Here is a 20,734-nt window from a genome sequence, read left to right on the forward strand (position 1 = left end):
GAAAGAGGGGTCTCAAAGGAGCATAAGGGGTTTATAGGCTGGGTGTGTGTGTGTGTGTGTGTGTGTGTGTGTGTGGGTGTGTGGGTGTGTGTGTCACCAGATCTCAACCCAATTAAATACTTTCTGGAGCGGCGCCTGAGACAGCGTTTTCCACCACCATCAACAAAACACCAAATGATGGATTTTTCCTTGTGGAAGAATGGTGTCACATCCCTCCAGTAGAGTTCCAGACACTTGTAGAATCTATGCCAAGGTGCATCGAATCCGTTCTGGCTCGTGGTGGGCCAACGCCCTATTAAAACACTTTATGTTGGTGTTTCCTTTATTTTGGCAGTTACCCGTATATGACAATGTCATAGACATAACCAACATCACAAAACAACGACCTCTCTCCTTCTCCCTGATTATTTCTTTTGACCCTTTTGTGTCTGGCTGTTGTGCTGCCTGGATGTTCTGGTCCCCGAGGAGGAGGACTCTTCCAGGGAAGACAGCTTCTTCTTCAGCTTCCCAATGTCGTCCTCATCCTCCCCCGTCTCCCCCCTCCGAGCCTCCCGCCTTCTCCCCGCTGGCCTCTATCTCTGCCAACCTGGACTCCTGCTTCCTGTTGTAGCTCTCCTCTCTGCTGCTTACCAGCCAACGTCTCACCTCTGTTCCACACTAGGATGTTCACTCCTGTGGTGGATCACAAAAAACCTTATTGTCTGAATCCCAAATGGCTCCGTGTGTATTGCACTAATTTTGACCAGGGCCCAAGTTGAACACAGATTTTTAGCAAACAAATTTCCAGCTACAAACATAGTTAGTGGATTGGTTAGTCTCTTTGCTGATTTGATCCTGGCTGCCGCGATTACAAACAGAGTGGAAAGCCAGTATTTAAAACCCAGACTCACCCATTCCAGATCCTAAAACATCTCCCATTGGATTGAACTTGTTGACCTGGAAAGGAAGGTGTGCAGAGATTTAAAACTGTTTTGACCCAACGATGGCTTGAACAATAGTGCAGCACAAATTCATGATTCAACACTTGTAACAAATACAGTGACACATCCCTGAAGCATGACTTCATCCCCTGGAAGAAGACACTGCTCCATCACTTCCCATATCAAAGTCTAAAGGGCTACAGACTAACATTGACGTTATTTCCAAGTAAGAGTCGTAATAAAACGAAGGTAAAATTTCTCGTCATACTCACCGATATGATCCCAGGGGCGTTGTGGTCCAGTAGTTGGCATGCCAGCTCTCCCGTGTTGGCGTCGTAGATATCGATGGTCCTCAGGGCACCTGGACACACCCTCTCATCAGGGTACCGCCCAACCACCATCAGGTCATAGAGGGGGTGCCACGAGGCCTGGACACACAAACCGAAGATTGAAGATGAATCTTTTGAGCCAACGAGAGAGACACACACATAAACACACCTGACCAATCAGAAGAGGAGTCCACCGTGATCCACCCACGTGCCTCACCTTGATCGGTGTGAGGTGCTGAAACTGTCTGTGTGGGTGCTGGATAATCTGCTGAGGAGTTGACCAATCAGAAGAGGAGTACACCCTGATCTGGTCATACTGGTCAGTGGTCAGGAGTTTGGAGCAGTCCACTGGGTTAAAGTAGGCTGGGGGGGGAGGGAACAACAGCATGATGAGAGAGAGAGAGGAGGGGGGAGGGAACAACAGCATGATGAGAGAGAGAGGGGAGGGAACAACAGCATGATGAGAGAGAGAGGGGAGGGGGGAGGGAACAACAGCATGATGAGAGAGAGAGGGGAGGGGGAGGGAACAACAGCATGATGAGAAAGAGAGGGGAGGGGGGAGAGAACAACAGCATGATGAGAGAGAGAGAGGAGGGGGGAGGGAACAACAGCATGATGAGAGAGCGAGAAAGAGAGAGAGGGGGGAGGGTATCTAGAGGGTTAAATGTTCTTAATAAGCTTTTATCCTTTCTGATGAAAGAGGTAGATGTTTTTCAAGCAAATAATTATTATAATAAACTTGCACCTGTCTTTTCCTACTAGTACTGACAACTTCTTTATTGAGAAAAATGTTCTTACTACGACTGTGATATGTGGTTGTCTCACCTAGTTACCTTAAGATGAATGCACTAACTGTAAAGCATCTATCGTAGTCCAAAACGCGTACGCGTACGCACAGCAGCGTTCTAGAATTGGACCGTTGGGCTTAGAACACTTTTCGAATTCTCCGCACGGCTCAAGCAGTTTTCTCCAACTGTCAACACGTTCAAAATGAATAGAGGGCGCGTACCGGAGCCTGGTTGGACGGTGGTCTCAGAGCCGCGTAGCTATGTCACAATGGGACGCCAGACTATCGCGTCTCAGGACTATGATTTATATGCTTAAGTGGCTCTGGATAAGAGCGTCTGCTAAATGACTAAAATGTAAATGCATTATTGGAAGATAACATTTAATATGGGTGCACCGTTATTGCTAACAACCTATAGTTTTGAGCTGAGATGGTCCTCTGTAGCTCAATTGGTAGAGCATGGCGCTTGTAACGCCAGGGTAGTGGGTTCGATCCCCGGGACCACCCATACGTAAAAATGTATGCGCACATGACTGTAAGTCGCTTTGGATAAAAGCGTCTGCTAAATGGCGTATTATTATTATAACGCTTTCTCTCTATCTACTTTAAATTACAGTAGTGTTCCATAGTGTCATTTAGCTAGAAGTCAAACATTTACATTTTAGTCATTTAGCAGACGCTCTTATCCAGAGCGACTTACAGGAGCAATTAGGGTTAAGTGCCTTGCTCAAGGGCACGTCGCCAGATTTTTCACCTAGTCGGCTCGGGGATTAGAACCAGCGACCTTTCGTTTAATGGCACAACGCTCTTAGCCGCTAAGCCACCTGCCGTCCCAAACAGCGTTATCGTATTCTACGACACAGTGGTCAAGATGAAAATACCCCTAAAAGTAGGACAGGAGAGAGTTCTCAGTACCCGAGTTAACAGCTTTGTCATGAACCATCTCGTGGAGGAAACTGTTCTTATCTTTGATGTTCCGCAGGTCCCATAGCTTCACCGTGTGGTCAACAGACGCTGTCGCCATCAACCAATCGCAGCGAGGGTTGAATTCAGCATGGGTCACTTTAGCCTTGTGCAACTTCTCGTTGAAGATCTACGAGGGGGGAAAAGTGCAGATAGTTTTAACAACATCTTCAAGAACGTCGTCAGTAATGAAATGAGATCATTGGAACTGCCAAAGCTGTGCCTAATGCAGTCATGCCTAGAATGGTCCTATTCTTAGAACATGCAAACAGAACATAATCTAGAATGGTCCTATTCTTAGAACATGCAAACAGAACATAATCTAGAATGGTCCTATTCTTAGAACGTGCAAACAGAACATAATCTAGAATGGTCCTATTCTTAGAACGTGCAAACAGAACATAATCTAGAATGGTCCTATTCTTAGAACATGCAAACAGAACATAATACAGAATGTTTAAATTGTACATGCTAACTAACTACTCAATACAGGTTGACATTACCTCCCTCTGGCCCATTCAGTACTGTAGCTATTGTGTAGTCTACAGTAGAAATATACTCTACAGTACTGTAGCTATAGTGTAGACTACAGTAGAAATATACTCTACAGTACTGTAGCTATAGTGTAGTCTACAGTAGAAATATACTCTACAGTACTGTAGCTATAGTGTAGACTACAGTAGAAATATACTCTACAGTACTGTAGCTATTGTGTAGTCTACAGTAGAAATATACTCTACAGTACTGTAGCTATTGTGTAGTCTACAGTAGAAATATACTCTACAGTACTGTAGCTATAGTGTAGTCTACAGTATAAATATACTCTACAGTACTGTAGCTATTGTGTAGTCTACAGTAGAAATATACTCTACAGTACTGTAGCTATAGTGTAGACTACAGTAGAAATATACTATACAGTACTGTACCTGGTGTCCATCAATGCCCAGCAATAAGACTCGTCCTATGTTGTCTCCTGTCACCAGCATCTGTCTGCTCAACGACACATCTACACAGCAGTACCACAGACTGGAACAGAGATGTATCTCAATATAATTTAAACTAATATCAAATGTATCATGCATTCTAAAAAAATATATATATATATAAAATGCTGTATACCGTGATTATCCTCATCAATACAATTCAGACAACACTAAACATTTTATTATACCATCAACAGAATGTGAAAGCTTGTTCCTTTATCATCAGACAGACACTACTAAGTGCACTAGTTGTGTATTTTTCCCTAACATAAGGTTATATTTGTCTGGCACCAAGGTCATGTCCCAAATGGCACCCTATCCCCTATGTAGAGCAATACATTTGACCATTGCCCCTACGTAGAACATTCCCCACCCACTTCCTGACTCTCCCACCTAATCACCGGTCACCCCCACTTCCTGTTTCCTGAAGGGAAGGAGTACCTTCCCCCACACCTTAAGTAGACTCACCTGATTCTAATCCAGGTGGCTACCTAATGGACTGAGTGGAGTGTTTTGTTATGTAATTTATAGTAGCGATGGGAAACCGAGGCTTTCTGAAGCCTCTGGGGCTTTTTACCCAAATTGTGCTGAAAAAAAACGGTTCATTACTCTGAGCTTTTAACACAAAGTACATTAGTGACATCTGCTGGTCAGCAATGAAAAGCAGCGTTTGGTGTTCATATAGATGTTTTTTTCCACAATATTCATAGAATCTCCGTTGCGCGGCCGCTAGTCGTGGCTCTTAGTAGCTTACTATCAGTTACCATACATGTTGGCACCTTCCATCATGCTTCCCATTTTTGCTCTGAATCCCTTGTTTTGCTTTTTTTTTTCTGTCAAAAAACGGTGAATCCTGTGGCATTATTTAGGACGCTTAAGACAGAAGCTTATACTCTACTAAATAAAACTAATTGTTTGAACAACAATGTGCAAAAAGTGTGGTTCCGATATTCAAATAATATACCAAAACATTCCCAGGTTCTAGTCCCGGAGACTCTACCTGCTGAGCTGCCGTTCAGGTGACACTACATGAAAGAATCCTAACTACATTGCAAGCCTACAGTGGGGAAAAAAAGTATTTAGTCAGCCACCAATTGTGCAAGTTCTCCCACTTAAAAAGATGAGAGAGGCCTGTAATTTTCATCATAGGTACACGTCAACTATGACAGACAAATTGAGAAAAAAAATTCCAGAAAATCCCATTGTAGGATTTTTAATGAATTTATTTGCAAATTATGGTGGAAAATAAGTATTTGGTCACCTACAAACAAGCAATATTTCTGGCTCTCACAGACCTGTAACTTCTTCTTTAAGAGGCTCTTCTGTCCTCCACTCGTTACCTGTATTAATGGCACCTGTTTGAACTTGTTATCAGTATAAAAGACACCTGTCCACAACCTCAAACAGTCACACTCCAAACTCCACAATGGCCAAGACCAAAGAGCTGTCAAAGGACACCAGAAACAAAATTGTAGACTTGCACCAGGCTGGGAAGACTGCATCTGCAATAGGTAAGCAGCTTGGTTTGAAGAAATCAACTGTGGGAGCAATTATTAGGAAATGGAAGACATACAAGACCACTGATAATCTCCCTCAATCTGGGGCTCCACGCAAGATCTCACCCCGTGGGGTCAAAATGATCACAAGAACGGTGAGCAAAAATCCCAGAACCACACGGGGGGACCTAGTGAATGACCTGCAGAGAGCTGGGACCAAAGTAACAAAGCCTACCATCAGTAACACACTACGCCGCCAGGGACTCAAATCCTGCAGTGCAAGACCTGTCCCCCTGCTTAAGCCAGTACATGTCCAGGCCCGTCTGAAGTGCATTTGGATGATCCAGAAGAGGATTGGGAGAATGTCATATGGTCAGATGAAACCAAAATATAACTTTTTGGTAAAAACTCAACTCGTCATGTTTGGAGGACAAAGAATGCTGAGTTGCATCCAAAGAACACCATACCTACTGTGAAGCATGGGGGTGGAAACATCATGCTTTGGGGCTGTTTTTTCTGCAAAGGGACCAGGACGACTGATCCGTGTAAAGGAAAGAATGAAATGGGCCATGTATCATGAGATTTTGAGTGAAAACCTCCTTCCATCAGCAAGGGCATTGAAGATGAAACGTGGCTGGGTCTTTCAGCATGACAATGATCCCAAACACACCACCCGGGCAACGAAGGAGTGGCTTCGTAAGAAGCATTTCAAGGTCCTGGAGTGGCCTAGCCAGTCTCCAGATTTCAAACCCCATAGAAAAACTTGAGGGAGTTGAAAGTCTGTGTTGCCCAGCGACAGCCCCAAAACATCACTGCTCTAGAGGAGATCTGCATGGAGGAATGGGCCAAAATACAAGCAACAGTGTGTGAAAACCTTGTGAAGACTTACAGAAAACGTATGACCTGTGTCATTGCCAACAAAGGGTATATAACAAAGTATTGAGAAACTTTTGTTATTGACCAAATACTTATTTTCCACCATCATTTGCCAATAAATTCATAAAAAATCCTACAATGTGATTTTCTGGAATTCTTTTTCTCATTTTGTCTGTCATAGTTGACTTGTACCTATGATGAAAATTACAGGCCTCTCTCATCTTTTTAAGTGGGAGAACTTGCACAATTGGTGGCTGACTAAATACTTTTTTTCCCCACTGTAAGTACGGTGTCCAGTAGAGGTTGGTGTTTGAAAAACAACTTGGAGTCGAAAAAAAAAGCACCGGAACCGCAGAGAAATCAGTGGGATCTCGCATTTTGCAACACACGGTTTGAAAAACCAAAACGGAGCTTCAGACGTCATTGATCATCACGTGGTAATGTTACTTTGAAACGAGCATCGGTACATTGTGTCAGATCAGTAGTACATTTAAAAACTGCATCGGATCTCCGGTATCAATCGTCCCATCACTAGTTTATAGTCATGTCCTTTGAAGTAGATTTCCTTTCCATGGATGTTACTGACCAAGTACCTTTATCCTCTCTCCTTTTGACCTTTGCTGTTGACTTCCTTTGTCCAGTGTTAAACTGTTTGTCATGTGTTAGACTACTACTGTCTAGTTTGTGAGCAATTAGCATGATCCTTTTTCTACAGTCCTTTGTTATTTAGTTACTAGTTGTCCATATATATATATATATATATATAGTGAGGAAAAAAAAGTATTTGATCCCCTGCTGATTTTGTACATTTGCCCACTGACAAAGACATGATCAGTCTATAATTTTAATGGTAGGTTTATTTTAACAGTGAGACAGAATAACAACAAAAAAAATCCAGAAAAACGCATGTCAAAAATGTTATAAATTGATTTATAAATAAACCTACCATTAAAATTATAGACTGATCATTTCTTTGTCAGCGGGTAAACGTTCAAAATCAGCAGGGGATCAAATACTTTTTTCCCTCACTGTGTGTATATATATATTTTTCTGTTAAACTGATATGTATTCCTTATATAGTTTATTCTTATCAACCATCATATATCTGATTACATCCCTTTCCGAAATAAAAATGGTCAACTGAGAACTGAGAAAGATGGGTCCTCGTGTTTTTACAGTCAATCCCACACCAGCAACCCTCCAGTATTTTACACCCCAATGTGCTCTGGTCAAAAGTAGTGCACTATATAAGGAATATCTGACTAGGGCCTCATAGGGCTCTGGTCTAAAGGTAGTGCGCTATCTAGGGAATATGGTGTCATTTGGGATGTACCCTAGGTAGGGCCTGCATCCTCACCAGACATTGTGGTGATCATGTCCACAGTCCTGGACTCCGGACAGAACCGTTGCTGGACCGCCCTGAAAGCTCTGCACGGTCAGCGTACCATCACCGGACGCCAGGTAGACCTTGGACGGGTCCGTCGGGCTAAACTTCATCCCCCCAATAAAGTCCCCGGCTCCTTTCTGCATGATGAGCACAAACAGACCAATCCCAGTGACTGGTTGAAAAAGACGCGCTGATCACTAGGGCGCAAGCTAATCACAGGGCTGTAACTATGACGCCTGGATCCAACCGCAACGGAAAACAACAATATGCGTTTGTTATTGGGCAACTTTAGGTAGTTCCTTCCTGTTTCAGTCAGTTTTCTTCCAAGTGGTGTGTCTAGTGAATACAACCTAGGCCAACGACAGTTCTGTCCAGATAAATGCAGACCTATCAGAAGGCAGGGTTTTGTTCTGTTCTAACCACAGGCCTATCAGAAGGCAGGGTTTTGTTCTGTTCTAACTACAGGCCTATCAGAAGGCAGGGTTTTGTTCTGTTCTAACCACAGGCCTATCAGAAGGCAGGGTTTTGTTCTGTTCTAACCACAGGCCTATCAGAAGGCAGGGTTTTGTTCTGTTCTAACCACACTAGCTGGTGTTGAGATACAGGGCTCTGTGTTCCATCCCAAATGACACCCTATTTCCTATATAGTGCACTACTTTAGACCAGAGCCCTATGGCTCCCTATTCCCTATATAGTGCACTACTTTAGACCAGAACCGGGCTGATACCAGTATGGTGATACTCGTTAGTATCTTGGCCAAGGAAACAACAGGAAGCGGATGTAACTCCTTTCGGAAAACAGCCCCAATGTTGGAAACAAGCATCATTATGATGTCATCCAGAGTCACATTTCTTTTCCAAGCTCTCTATATCACACTATATTTTACATACAGCAGGTTTTTAAAGGACCAAAGACTTTGGTCTGTTTCGTGTTTTTATTTCTGGCATGGAAAAAATATTGCGATACTGGTATCATGCCGGCGCTACTTTGACCGAAGCCTTGTGGGCCCTGGTCTAAAGTAGTGCACTATATAGGGAATAGGGTGTCATAGGGCTCTGGTCTAAAGTAGTGTACTATATAGGGAATAGGGTGTCATAGGGCTCTGGTCTAAAGTAGTGTACTATATAGGGAATAGGGTGTCATAGGGCTCTGGTCTAAAGTAGTGCACTATATAGGGAATAGGGTGCCATAGGGTTCTGGTCTAAAGTAGTGTACTATATAGGGAATAGGGTGTCATAGGGCTCTGGTCTAAAGTAGTGTACTATATAGGGAATAGGGTGTCATAGGGCTCTGGTCTAAAGTAGTGTACTATATAGGGAATAGGGTGTCATAGGGCTCTGGTCTAAAGTAGTGCACTATATAGGGAATAGGGTGTCATAGGGCTCTGGTCTAAAGTAGTGCACTATATAGGGAATAGGGTGCCATAGGGCTCTGGTCTAAAGTAGTGCACTATATAGGGAATAGGGTGTCATAGGGCTCTGGTCTAAAGTAGTGCACTATATAGGGAATAGGATGTCATAGGGCTCTGGTCAAAAGTAGTGCACTATATAGGGAATAGGGTGTCATAGGGCTCTGGTCTAAAGTAGTGCACTATATAGGGAATAGGATGCCATAGGGCTCTGGTCAAAAGTAGTGCACTATATAGGGAATAGGGTGTCATAGGGCTCTGGTCAAAAGTAGTGCACTATATAGGGAATATGATGTCATAGGGCTCTGGTCAAAAGTAGTGCACTATATAGGGAATAGGGTGTCATAGGGCTCTGGTCTAAAGTAGTGCACTATATAGGGAATAGGGTGTCATAGGGCTCTGGTCAAAAGTAGTGCACTATATAGGGAATAGGATGTCATAGGGCTCTGGTCTAAACTAGTGCACTATATAGGGAATAGGGTGTCATAGGGCTCTGGTCAAAAGTAGTGCACTATATAGGGAATAGGATGTCATAGGGCTCTGGTCTAAAGTAGTGCACTATATAGGGAATAGGGTGTCATAGGGCTCTGGTCAAAAGTAGTGCACTATATAGGGAATAGGATGTCATAGGGCTCTGGTCTAAAGTAGTGTACTATATAGGGAATAGGGTGTCATAGGGCTCTGGTCAAAAGTAGTGCACTATATAGGGAATAGGATGTCATAGGGCTCTGGTCTAAAGTAGTGCACTATATAGGGAATAGGGTGTCATTTGGGAAACGTTCCATCTCTTACTCCCATGACTCTGTGTTGGTAAACACGCGGAGAGTGGTCCCATTGAAATCCTGCAGTGTGGTGGTTCCCCTGATAGATGAGGTGAACAGCTGAGTGGTGTTGTATGGGTTAAACTTCAAAGCTGTTATAGAGCCTCCAGGACCAACCTGCATAACACAGAGAGCAGGAGTCTAGTCCCAAATCACATCCTATTCCCTATATAGTGCACTACTTTAGACCAGAGCCCTGGACAACAGAGTCCCGGTCAACAGAGTCCCGGTCAACAGAGTCCCGGTCAACAGAGTCCCGGTCAACAGAGCCCTGGTCAACAGAGCCCTGGTCAACAGAGCCCTGGTCAACAGAGCCCCGGTCAACAGAGCCCCGGTCAACAGAGTCCTGGTCAAAAGTAGTGCACTAGATGGGAAATGGGGTGCCATTTGGGACGTAACCAATGTAGACCTCATACTATCAATAATGTTAATGTAAAAAGGGATTTCAAAGTCCAATTTGATTGATAATATGATTGAATACGGTGTTCCTAATCAGTAACACAGACATAAAACTATCCATCCCAACCATTGTATTATTTGTGTGTATCATCCTGAACCGAATTCTTCAATCCCGTCTAGGTACAAAACAGTAAAATGAGAAAATGAATAAGCATAGACTCAATAGTAACCCATCAGGCATTGCTGGTTATAATGACGTCACCGGAACCCGTTTTCACCAGATAGGAATTGCGTATCGGGCATTCTCACCCCTTGTATGAAGCTGGTCTTGTTGAGCACGCTGTAGTCCCAGAGGACTATGTCTCCTCCCTTGGAGCCGACCGCCAGGACGGTGGGGTGTGTGGGGTGCCACTCCAGACAGGTGACCCGCCGGTCGAAGGGACTGGCTGTACGGTGGAGCTTATAGGAGGACAGGGAACGCACAAACGGCTCCTGGAGACACTGGGAAAAAAAGAGTTGTTAGATATAATGTACTGATGATGATGATGATAATAATATGCCATTTAGCAGACGCTTTTATCCAAAGCGACTTACAGTCATGCGTGCATACATTTTTGTGTATGGGTGGTCCCGGGGATCGAACCCACTACCTTGGCGTTACAAGCACCGTGCTCTATCAGCTGAGCTACAGAGGACCACATGACGATGCCAAGAAAATCGTTTGTTAGACCCTCAATTTCTTCTTGTGCTGGACCCGGTTTCACAAAAGCATCTTAAGGCTATGTTCATCGTTAGAACCTTCGTAGGAGCATCGTTAAAATCTCTGAGCCGTTTCCAAAAACCATCGATATTAACATTGCACTAACAAAAAACGCTCGTAATCTAAACGCCTGCCTCAGACCACTCCTAGAACAGCTAAATGTGTCATTAGATGCTTTTTTTTTTGCCCTGCCACGTCACTTTATAACACAGAGGATCTCCACTAAACATAGAATCACATGGTTTATCCGTCTCTCTGTGACCACTGATAACTTCAGAACAAAGTTGACTACAAATACAACGTTGCCAATGTCTTCGCAATTGATACAAACAAGCGACGTATAAAAAGATGCTTCAAATGAAAACAGACGACTGCATTAAAATATAAACAGGAGGCTATAGGCCTATTTCAATCATATTGGAATACATTTCACGATCAATCGATTTAGTTCTATTTTGCTACTTGTAACGCTACTGTCTGTAATGTCTCAATATATTTTATGATGTGTAGCCTAACGTGTTCAATGATGTGCCAAATCTGCGATTTAGTGCATTTTTATTGAGTAACCATTAGAATAAGCTGCCTCAATATTTGCAGCCGTAGTATATCTCTAGGAGCTGATCCGTCGTCAGCCATTGTTCAATCATTCTAATGTTAAGGTAAGATTTGAATGGAGAAAGCTGATCTGAGAGCAGCGCTCCCTTTCTTTCCATCCCATCAGTATTGAAACATGCTCCAACGTTGCACTTAGCGACCGTTCTCTCTGCGTGGTGTTTTGGGAAACGCACGTTACATCTTCGGCCGTTGTAGGAAAAGATGCATCTGTTAAAACACTAGGAAGCCTAAGTTCCATCACTGTTCGGGAAACCGGGCCCAGACGGGTTTGTTTATGGCCTGATATTACCAACCGATGTAGAAAAGATGCATCGGGAAACGGGGCCCTGGGTGATTGTGGACGCCTCTATCTAGGTGAGCCTGGTCTTGAAGTCAGAATGCTGTTAGACATGCTGCTGCGTTATCATGCCATTCAGCTGTAGACACATCTCTTTACATATACTATTTGAAAGTTTGTTGAATATTTTACCTTCGATATCAATCAATCAGTAGGTACTGTTCCCTAGTCACTCTACCAGCTGTCACACTACTGTTCCCTAGTCACTCTACCAGCTGTCACACTACTGTTCCCTAGTCACTCTACCAGCTGTCAGACTACTGTTCCCTAGTCACTCTACCAGCTGTCAAGACACACTAGTCTGACTTTAGTAGTGTACCTGTCTCTTCTGAGAATGAAGGCTCTGCCCCAGTGTCCTCTGGTAAATGTAGTGTACCTGTCTCATCTGAGAATGAAGGCTCTGCCCCAGTGTCCTCTGGTAAATGTAGTGTACCTGTCTCATCTGAGAATGAAGGCTCTGCCCCAGTGTCCTCTGGTAAATGTAGTGTACTTGTCTCATCTGAGAATGAAAGCTCTGCCCCAGTGTCCTCTGGTAAATGTAGTGTACCTGTCTCATCTGAGAATGAAGGCTCTGCCCCAGTGTCCTCTGGTAAATGTAGTGTACCTGTCTCATCTGAGAATGAAAGCTCTGCCCCAGTGTCCTCTGGTAAATGTAGTGTACCTGTCTCATCTGAGAATGAAGGCTCTGCCCCAGTGTCCTCTGGTAAATGTAGTGTACCTGTCTCATCTGAGAATGAAGGCTCTGCCCCAGTGTACTCTGGTAAATGTAGTGCAGGATGCTTCCTGGTCCACTTCTCTTCTGAACTGAACCTTTGGTCATGGTGGTTGGGAAAACAGGCCCTGAAATACAAGACCAGTACAGTCAATAACATCAAAGAATGGAAAGAGTCAGTTCTTTCTGTGACAAGATATATGCAATAATATATATCTGGAGGGGGAAACCAAATAAAAGACATTGCAGTCAATCAAAAGCTTATATAAATGGAGAGTGGTCGTTCTATTAGACCTGTTTTCAATGTGGTCTTCCCGTCCATCTTTTGCCGTAGCTTCTTGGAGATGGTTTGTCCTGCAGCCCCAGAAGTTTCTCCATCCTGCTTCCTCGACTTCTGCTTCGACTTAGATGCTTCTGAAGGAGCCTTCTTTGCCCGTGCCATTTCTGACTGTGTAAACTGGATGGAAAATTAGACAATCAGCAATGAAAAAAAACGAATCCCTTGTGTTCACGATAAAAATCAAAGTTTGACAGGTTCTTCGAACACCAAGTGTATTTGACAGATGCCTTTAAAACATCTGTGAGGTGCAGCTATGGCCCACCATCCTATTCCTCAACCCCAAATTAATAGAAAATAAACAAAAATGGGGAAGTGACACCTTTCCAATTAATTTGTGATCGATTAAATAAACCATCAACATGAATAAAAATAGTAACTGCGTTTTCAAATTGGAATCAACCACACGGATCGAGGTAGAAAACATTAAATAGATATACTGTAGCTAGCTAGAATATACTGTAGCTAGCTAGAATATATATACTGTAGCTAGCTAGAATAGATATACTGTAGCTAGCTAGAATAGATATACTGTAGCTAGCTAAATAGATATACTGTAGCTAGCTAAATAGATATACTGTAGCTAGCTAGAATAGATATACTGTAGCTAGCTAGAATATATATACTATAGCTAGCTAGAATAGATATACTGTAGCTAGCTAGAATAGATATACTGTAGCTAGCTAGAATAGATATACTGTAGCTAGCTAGAATAGATATACTGTAGCTAGCTAGAATAGATATACTGTAGCTAGCTAGAATAGATATACTGTAGCTAGCTAGAATAGATATACTGTAGCTAGCTAGAATAGATATACTGTAGCTAGCTAGAATATATATACTGTAGCTAGCTAGAATAGATATACTGTAGCTAGCTAGAATATATATACTGTAGCTAGCTAGAATAGATATACTGTAGCTAGCTAGAATAGATATACTGTAGCTAGCTAGAATAGATATACTGTAGCTAGCTAGAATAGATATACTGTAGCTAGCTAGAATAGATATACTGTAGCTAGCTAGAATAGATATACTGTAGCTAGCTAGAATAGATATACTGTAGCTAGCTAGAATAGATATACTGTAGCTAGCTAGAATATATATACTGTAGCTAGCTAGAATAGATATACTGTAGCTAGCTAGAATATATATACTGTAGCTAGCTAGAATAGATATACTGTAGCTAGCTAGAATAGATATACTGTAGCTAGCTAGAATAGATACAGTGGGGGGGAAAAGTATTTAGTCAGCCACCAATTGTGCAAGTTCTCCCACTTAAAAAGATGAGAGAGGCCTGTAATTTTCATCATAGGTACACGTCAACTATGACAGACAAAATGAGAATCGAGGGAGATTATCAGTGGTCTTGTATGTCTTCCATTTCCTAATAATTGCTCCCACAGTTGATTTCTTCAAACCAAGCTGCTTACCTATTGCAGATTCAGTCTTCCCAGCCTGGTGCAGGTCTACAATTTTGTTTCTGGTGTCCTTTGACAGCTCTTTGGTCTTGGCCATAGTGGAGTTTGGAGTGTGACTGTTTGAGGTTGTGGACAGGTGTCTTTTATACTGATAACAAGTTCAAACAGGTGCCATTAATACAGGTAACGAGTGGAGGACAGAGGAGCCTCTTAAAGAAGAAGTTACAGGTCTGTGAGAGACAGAAATCTTGCTTGTTTGTAGGTGACCAAATACTTATTTTACACCATAACCACTACCCACCACTGTACCGCCACAAAAAACACACCCTCCCCAAAGCGATAAACAAAGTTTGACAACACACCTATTTTGGACCACCCCTCCCATCGTAAATTTCGATCTGTGCCTAATTTCCTGCAATTCTATCCATTTTGCTATGGGGGTGTTGTACTGTGTATTTGTCTACTGTATTCTCGAAATAGCTAATTCTAATATTTCTACTACTGCATTGTATTTTAGTTACACTGTTTATACATAAATATATAAATAAAAAATACCGCACATGTATTTATATACTGGATTCTTAGCTCAATCTAATATATCTACTACTATACATATCATTCCTCGTATATCTTGTGTAAATTCATCTGGTGTAGATTCGTGTAGATTGCATTTGGATTACCGTTACAGTGGTATTTGGGTTCTTAATTGGATTCGTTCCTACATTTTTGTTGTTCTTTCTGTTTATTCGTTTTTTTAATTGATTATTTGTGTACCTATTTCACATTTTACTGCATTGTTAGGCGCTAGTAACATAAGCATTTCGCTGCACCCGGTATATCATCTGCCGAACTGTGTACGCGTAACACGACCAATAAACTTTTATTTGATTTAATAGTTGCACAACAACAAACGACTAGCCTGGCTATGTAATGCATGTTCTTCAAATAACATGAAAATACATTACCAGTGCAATATCGAATCGATGCAGGAGTTATTTAGTAGAGCTCCTTTTTCTTCGTGGTATTGTTATTTTCATGCACACGCCACACGTGAGAAGTCCTTTACATAAGTCAAACTCCAGTGTTTTGTAACGTCTCTGTGTTACAGCTTCTGCCCAGTAGGCGGCGCTGTCTCAATGGCTTTTGGAAGTTTCGCACTTTCTGTGTGTACCGGAAATAGTTGGGTGGAACTTCCGATGGTTCAGTCTACGCTGATTAGTTGAATTTGAAAAGTATTTGAGCGGAGCGAGTTTGAAACTAGTGGAGAATGAAGTAAGGAGACTCAGTTGAGAAAATCAAACGATAACAATTCACAATGATACGACCTACGTGAGTAGAAATGTTGCGATTGCAATGAAAATTATTTATTATTGAAACATTTGCAAATACCAGTAACCGATTTCTTTAGCTAGCTAGCTATTTTCGCAAACGAATGTCGTCAAGCCGAGAAGCAAGCTAGTAGTACTGTAGTAGTAGTAGCAGCTGCTACCTATTAGTTTTTTTATTTGACTACTTAGGAAGGGCAAAACCCCACGTTGACCTGCTCCCAAGAAGCCATCCAGCAATCGGAAAGATACTGTCGGTGTAAGTAAACGACTGAACATATTCCTTCTAGCTGGTTAATTTATTATATTTTATCTGCCACTGAGACAGATGATGTGTGGCTAGCAAGGTTTCATGATGTCCACAATTCTCTTGCAATGCAAGAATGACCTCAACCTATTAGCAAACATACAGTCCATTAGAATAATTCAAATTCAATAATATAAAACAGAGCCACCTTCCTGATGGGCCGACCCAAGGTGGTGAAGGTAGGCAACAACACCTCCACTTCGCTGATCCTCAACACGGGGGCCCCACAAGGGCGTGTGCTCAGTGGTAGGCCTGATTACCAACAACGACGAGACAGCCTACAGGGAGGTGGTGAGGGCCATGGCGGAGTGGTGCCAGGTAAATAACCTCTCCCTCAACGTCAACAAAACGAAGGAGCTGATCGTGGACTTCAGGAGACAGCAGAGAGAGCACGCCCCCATCCACATCGACAGGGCCACAGACGGTGAAAAGCTTCAAGTTCCTCGGCGTGCACATCACTGACAACCTGAAATTGACCACCCACACAGTGGTGAAGAAGGTGCAACAGCGCCTCTTCAACCTCAGGAAGCTGAAGAAATTCGGCTTAGCCCCTAAGACCCTCACAGACTTCTACAGATGCACCATTGAGAGCATCCTGTTGGGCTGTATCACCGCCTGGTACGGCAATTGCACCGTCCGCAACCACAAGGCTCTCCAAAGTGTGGTTCGGTCAGCCCAACGCATCACTGGGGGCACACTGCCTGCCCTCCAGGACATCTACAGCACCCGGTGTCACAGGAAGGCCAAGAAGATCATCAAGGACCTCAGCCACCCGAGGCACGGCCTGTTCACCCGCTACCATCTAGAAGGCGGAGACAGTACAGGTGAATCAAAGCTGGGACCGAGAAACTGAGAAACAGCTTTTATCTGAATGTCACCACTAGCCTGCCTCCGCCCAGTACCCTGCCCTGAACTTTACTCACTGTTACTAGCCGGCTACCACCTGGTACTCTACCCTGCACCTTAGAGACTGCTGCCCTATGTACCGTACGTAGTCACTGAACACTGGGCACTTTAATAATGTTTACATACTCGCAACCAATGAGATTAGATTTGATGTAGTGTATTTCTGGAGATGGAGGTGTTGGGGCCCTGTCAGGCCCCTCCTGTAGGACACCTCACTGATCGAGGCTCATCATACTGTTATTGTTTAACTCTATTACATTTTTTAAAAATTGTGTTGGTATTGTCCAGGTGTCCTGCCGTGTGCGACCTCTGGTAGCGGAGGATGAGGAATGCTGTATTGATCAGCAACGCCACAATCCAGCTGCACGTTCCTGACGGACTCAAAGCCAACAGAAATGGAGAATTCAAGGAGGTGTGTGTCTGTGAAACCGCTGTGTGAGTGAAAGCCAGCTGCTGCTGCAAGAGAGAGAGAAAATATTTGAAATCAGTAAAGGAAGATATTGGTGTGACTGCTTTACGTGTGAATGTGAGCATACATTATTTGTCATGTTTGTCGATGAAGCCAAACAAGTTGCTGGATCTAACAGAAGGTAATAAACATTTCCCAAGTCTCTAACAAGCCCTTTGCTTTGACAGACCCAGTACTGCTTCAAGAAGGTATTCGGCATCAAGACGTCCCAGATGGAATTGTTTGAGGATGTTGCCAAGCCCCTCGTTGATGACCTCATTCATAGCAAGAACGGTAAGAAGAAACAGGATAAATCCTTTTTGTGTTCTATTGCCAAGTACTGTATATCAACGACTGGTAATCTGTGATCTATCCTATGTTTCCTATAGGTGTAGAATCCACCCAGTCAGTGATGCACCAGCTGATCCAGAACCTGCCCGCCAGCGAGATCACGGACCCCCATGATGACGTCACCCTGCCCCGCCTCATAGAGGTGCTGGAGAAGAGACACAAGATCAGGCAGATGGTGACCCAGGAGTACAACATAGGTGAGAAAGGAATAAAACCATTTGTCCTGTCTGCAAATGGTTTCGTTCAGTTCTCGTAGACCGAACGTTCACTTTTTTTTGGTTCCTTTGTCAAATGCCATTCATTCATTTATGGTCAACCACAGTGGTTCATTTATGTTCGTCCTCAACCTGGTTTTACTCTGAGGAGGGTTGGTAGGTCATCAACAAATGGTCTGGTCGACCACTGACCACAGACTCATCGTGCTGCTCATAGGGCTTGTTGATCACCTCTTCATTTATATCCCTCCTCTTTCATCCTCCATCCTCCTCCTCTTTCATCCTCCTCCTCCTCCATCCTCCTCCTCTTTCATCCTCCTCCATCCTCTTCCAGCCAACATGGTGAGGTCCATGCTCCAGGAGCTGGACAGTAGCCTGGTCTCCAAGGAGAAGTTCATCCACAACCAGAAGATTGAGATTGACCGCCTGGAGAAAAAGTCTAAGATGCTTGAGTACAAGGTAAGGCAATTAGATAATATACAATATGATAATTATTATGAATTCATAATTCTGTACAAGTTAAGGCAATTAGATAATCCACTACTCACCTTCACCACAAGCTGGACGAGTCAAGCCAGGTAGTTTTTGTTGGCGTAGAAATAGAATGTCTAGAATGGACTTTCCTATTCAAGTCAATGTTCAGTGGTGGGTGATATTGGCGGCCATATTGAGTGTACCCATGGTGGGTGATATTGGCGGCCATATTGAGTGTACCCATGGTGGGTGATATTGGCGGCCATATTGAGTGTACCCATGGGTGTGAGACCAGTCAGATTGCCTTGGTCAGAGGGACTTTGTCTTTTTCTAGGGATTTTTATGTGTATGGTTCTTGGTCTGGGCCGTCCACTGTCAATATTAACCTCTCTCTCTCTCTTTCTATGTGTCCATGCAGATTGATTGGCATCTTGCAGAAGATCACTGTGACTAACCTCTCTCTCGCTCTCTCAGATTGACATCCTGCAGAAGACCACCACCATCTGATGTGATGTGGTCCGTGTCAACCACTCACCGGGTTCCTCCATTCAGCCGTAAGAGGAGGTCGTCAGAGGAAAACGCTGTCCAGGGGGACGACCGTATGGAGGGCGACTGGACAGACGTGGAGACCAGGGTAAGAGACGGGGTTTCACTCACTACGCTGGCTATTGTACTGTTCAGCCAGGTCCTAGATCGGTTTGTGCCGTCTTGCCAACTCATATGGTCATTGTCACGCGTTGGCCCTTGACTGACCAAAGGCGTTTGCAAGACCGCACAATCATATCTTGGACCAGGCTGTCATCATAACCATTCTAGAATCTTCCACACTGTGTGTTCCAGTGTTCTCTGGCTGTAGAGATGAGGTCTGGATCTAACCTGGGTCCAGGATACCAGCACCGTGGATATCAGAGGTAAGAGAGTCTTTTCTTCCGTATGTCTGTGATACCTTCAAACATGTCTGCTGAAAATGTTCTAAATGAATATATTTCTAAAGGCAGTGTAACTGTTGTAATGTGTCGTTGATTTGGGTTTTAGGCGCAGAAAGCCCTGAGAAGAACCTCTGCTGTCAGGGATGCTCCATACACCTCACCCCTCAACCCCTCCCTCCCTCCCTCCTCAAACCTCACCCCCTCCCTCCCTCCTCAACCCTCACCCCCTCCCTCCTCAACCCTCACCCTCCCTCCTCCCTCCCTCCTCAACCCTCCCTCCTCAACCCTCACCTCCTCCCTCCCTCCTCAAACCTCACCCCCTCCCTCCTCAACCCTCCCTCCTCAACCCTCCCTCCTCCCTCCCTCCTCAACCCTCCCTCCTCAACCCTCACCTCCTCCCTCCCTCCTCAAACCTCACCCCCCTCCCTCCCTCCTCAACCCTCCCTCCTCAACCCTCCCTCCTCAACCCTCACCTCCTCCCTCCCTCCTCAAACCTCACCCCCCCTCCCTCCTCAACCCTCACCCCCTCCCTCCTCAACCCTCACCTCCTCCCTCCCCAACCCTTTTATATATGAAAAACAATGTGTGTGTGTATAGTTCACCAAAGCTTATTTTATAAAATATTTTGGTGTGTTTTGTGATCACATATAAAGCCAGTATTCACTGAATGCATGGATCATGATTCAGCCAAAGATGGACTGCTGTGTTGTGGTTCTGCTTGACAATGACCATAGGAGTTGGCAAGACCGCACAAACTGATCTGGGACCAGGCTAATGTTAGGATACATTTTGTTCAGTGAAATATTTAGTCTGTTTTTCTGTCTCTTGCTTGGCACTATTTAGTTCAAGCCTTCATTCATGTTCAGTTGATATTATATTTACAGATCTCTCTGCTCGTTGTGTGGAGATATTTTCTTCTGGCACAAACTAAACTGATCTGCACAGCATTAATTGTAACACTCGTTAAGGAATTAAATTCCTTCAAAGAACCTTTTTGTGTTTAAATTTTTTTTGTGATAAGCAATGTAATGAGTTTTTCAATGTTAAAGCAGTGAGTTACGGTGTGAAGTCATGAAACGCCTAACAAACTAAGTTATGGTACACAATTCAAATACCCCTCTTAGAATATTCCCATGTAGCTCGGTTGGTAGAGCATGGCTCTTGCAACGCCAGGGTTGTGGGTTCGATTCCCACGAGGGACCAGTATGAAAATGTATGCACTCACTAACTG

General features: G+C 43.7%; 2 protein-coding genes across 3 annotated transcripts; one reads left to right on the plus strand and one right to left on the minus strand.

Annotated features, from left to right (window-relative positions):
* Positions 1-499: 499 nt before the first annotated feature.
* On the minus strand, positions 500-15,635 carry LOC121540776 (DNA damage-binding protein 2). The gene is made up of 11 exons (XM_045207648.1): positions 15,514-15,635; positions 13,088-13,250; positions 12,800-12,921; positions 10,679-10,870; positions 9,942-10,087; positions 3,926-4,025; positions 2,952-3,129; positions 1,467-1,612; positions 1,193-1,348; positions 891-936; positions 500-672 (listed from the first exon to the last, which is right to left on the minus strand). The coding sequence occupies exons 2-11, from the start codon at positions 13,233-13,235 to the stop codon at positions 500-502; spliced, it is 1,407 nt and encodes a 468-aa protein (XP_045063583.1). The 5' UTR covers positions 13,236-13,250; positions 15,514-15,635.
* A 137-nt stretch (positions 15,636-15,772) lies between these two features.
* On the plus strand, positions 15,773-19,701 carry LOC121540004 (kinesin-like protein KIF23). 2 transcript variants are annotated; one of them, XM_041848655.2, is made up of 9 exons: positions 15,773-15,877; positions 16,066-16,132; positions 17,375-17,498; positions 17,723-17,828; positions 17,924-18,082; positions 18,435-18,559; positions 19,049-19,208; positions 19,415-19,485; positions 19,610-19,701. In XM_041848655.2, the coding sequence occupies exons 3-7, from the start codon at positions 17,409-17,411 to the stop codon at positions 19,079-19,081; spliced, it is 513 nt and encodes a 170-aa protein (XP_041704589.2). In that variant the 5' UTR covers positions 15,773-15,877; positions 16,066-16,132; positions 17,375-17,408; the 3' UTR covers positions 19,082-19,208; positions 19,415-19,485; positions 19,610-19,701. The 2 variants fall into 2 exon arrangements, with proteins under 2 accessions (XP_041704589.2, XP_045063627.1); XM_045207692.1 differs by having other exon boundaries at positions 15,773-16,132.
* The last annotated feature ends 1,033 nt before the right edge of the window (positions 19,702-20,734 follow it).

Source organism: Coregonus clupeaformis, chromosome 26 (genome assembly GCF_020615455.1).
Source record: "Coregonus clupeaformis isolate EN_2021a chromosome 26, ASM2061545v1, whole genome shotgun sequence".
Lineage (NCBI taxonomy): Eukaryota > Metazoa > Chordata > Actinopteri > Salmoniformes > Salmonidae > Coregonus > Coregonus clupeaformis.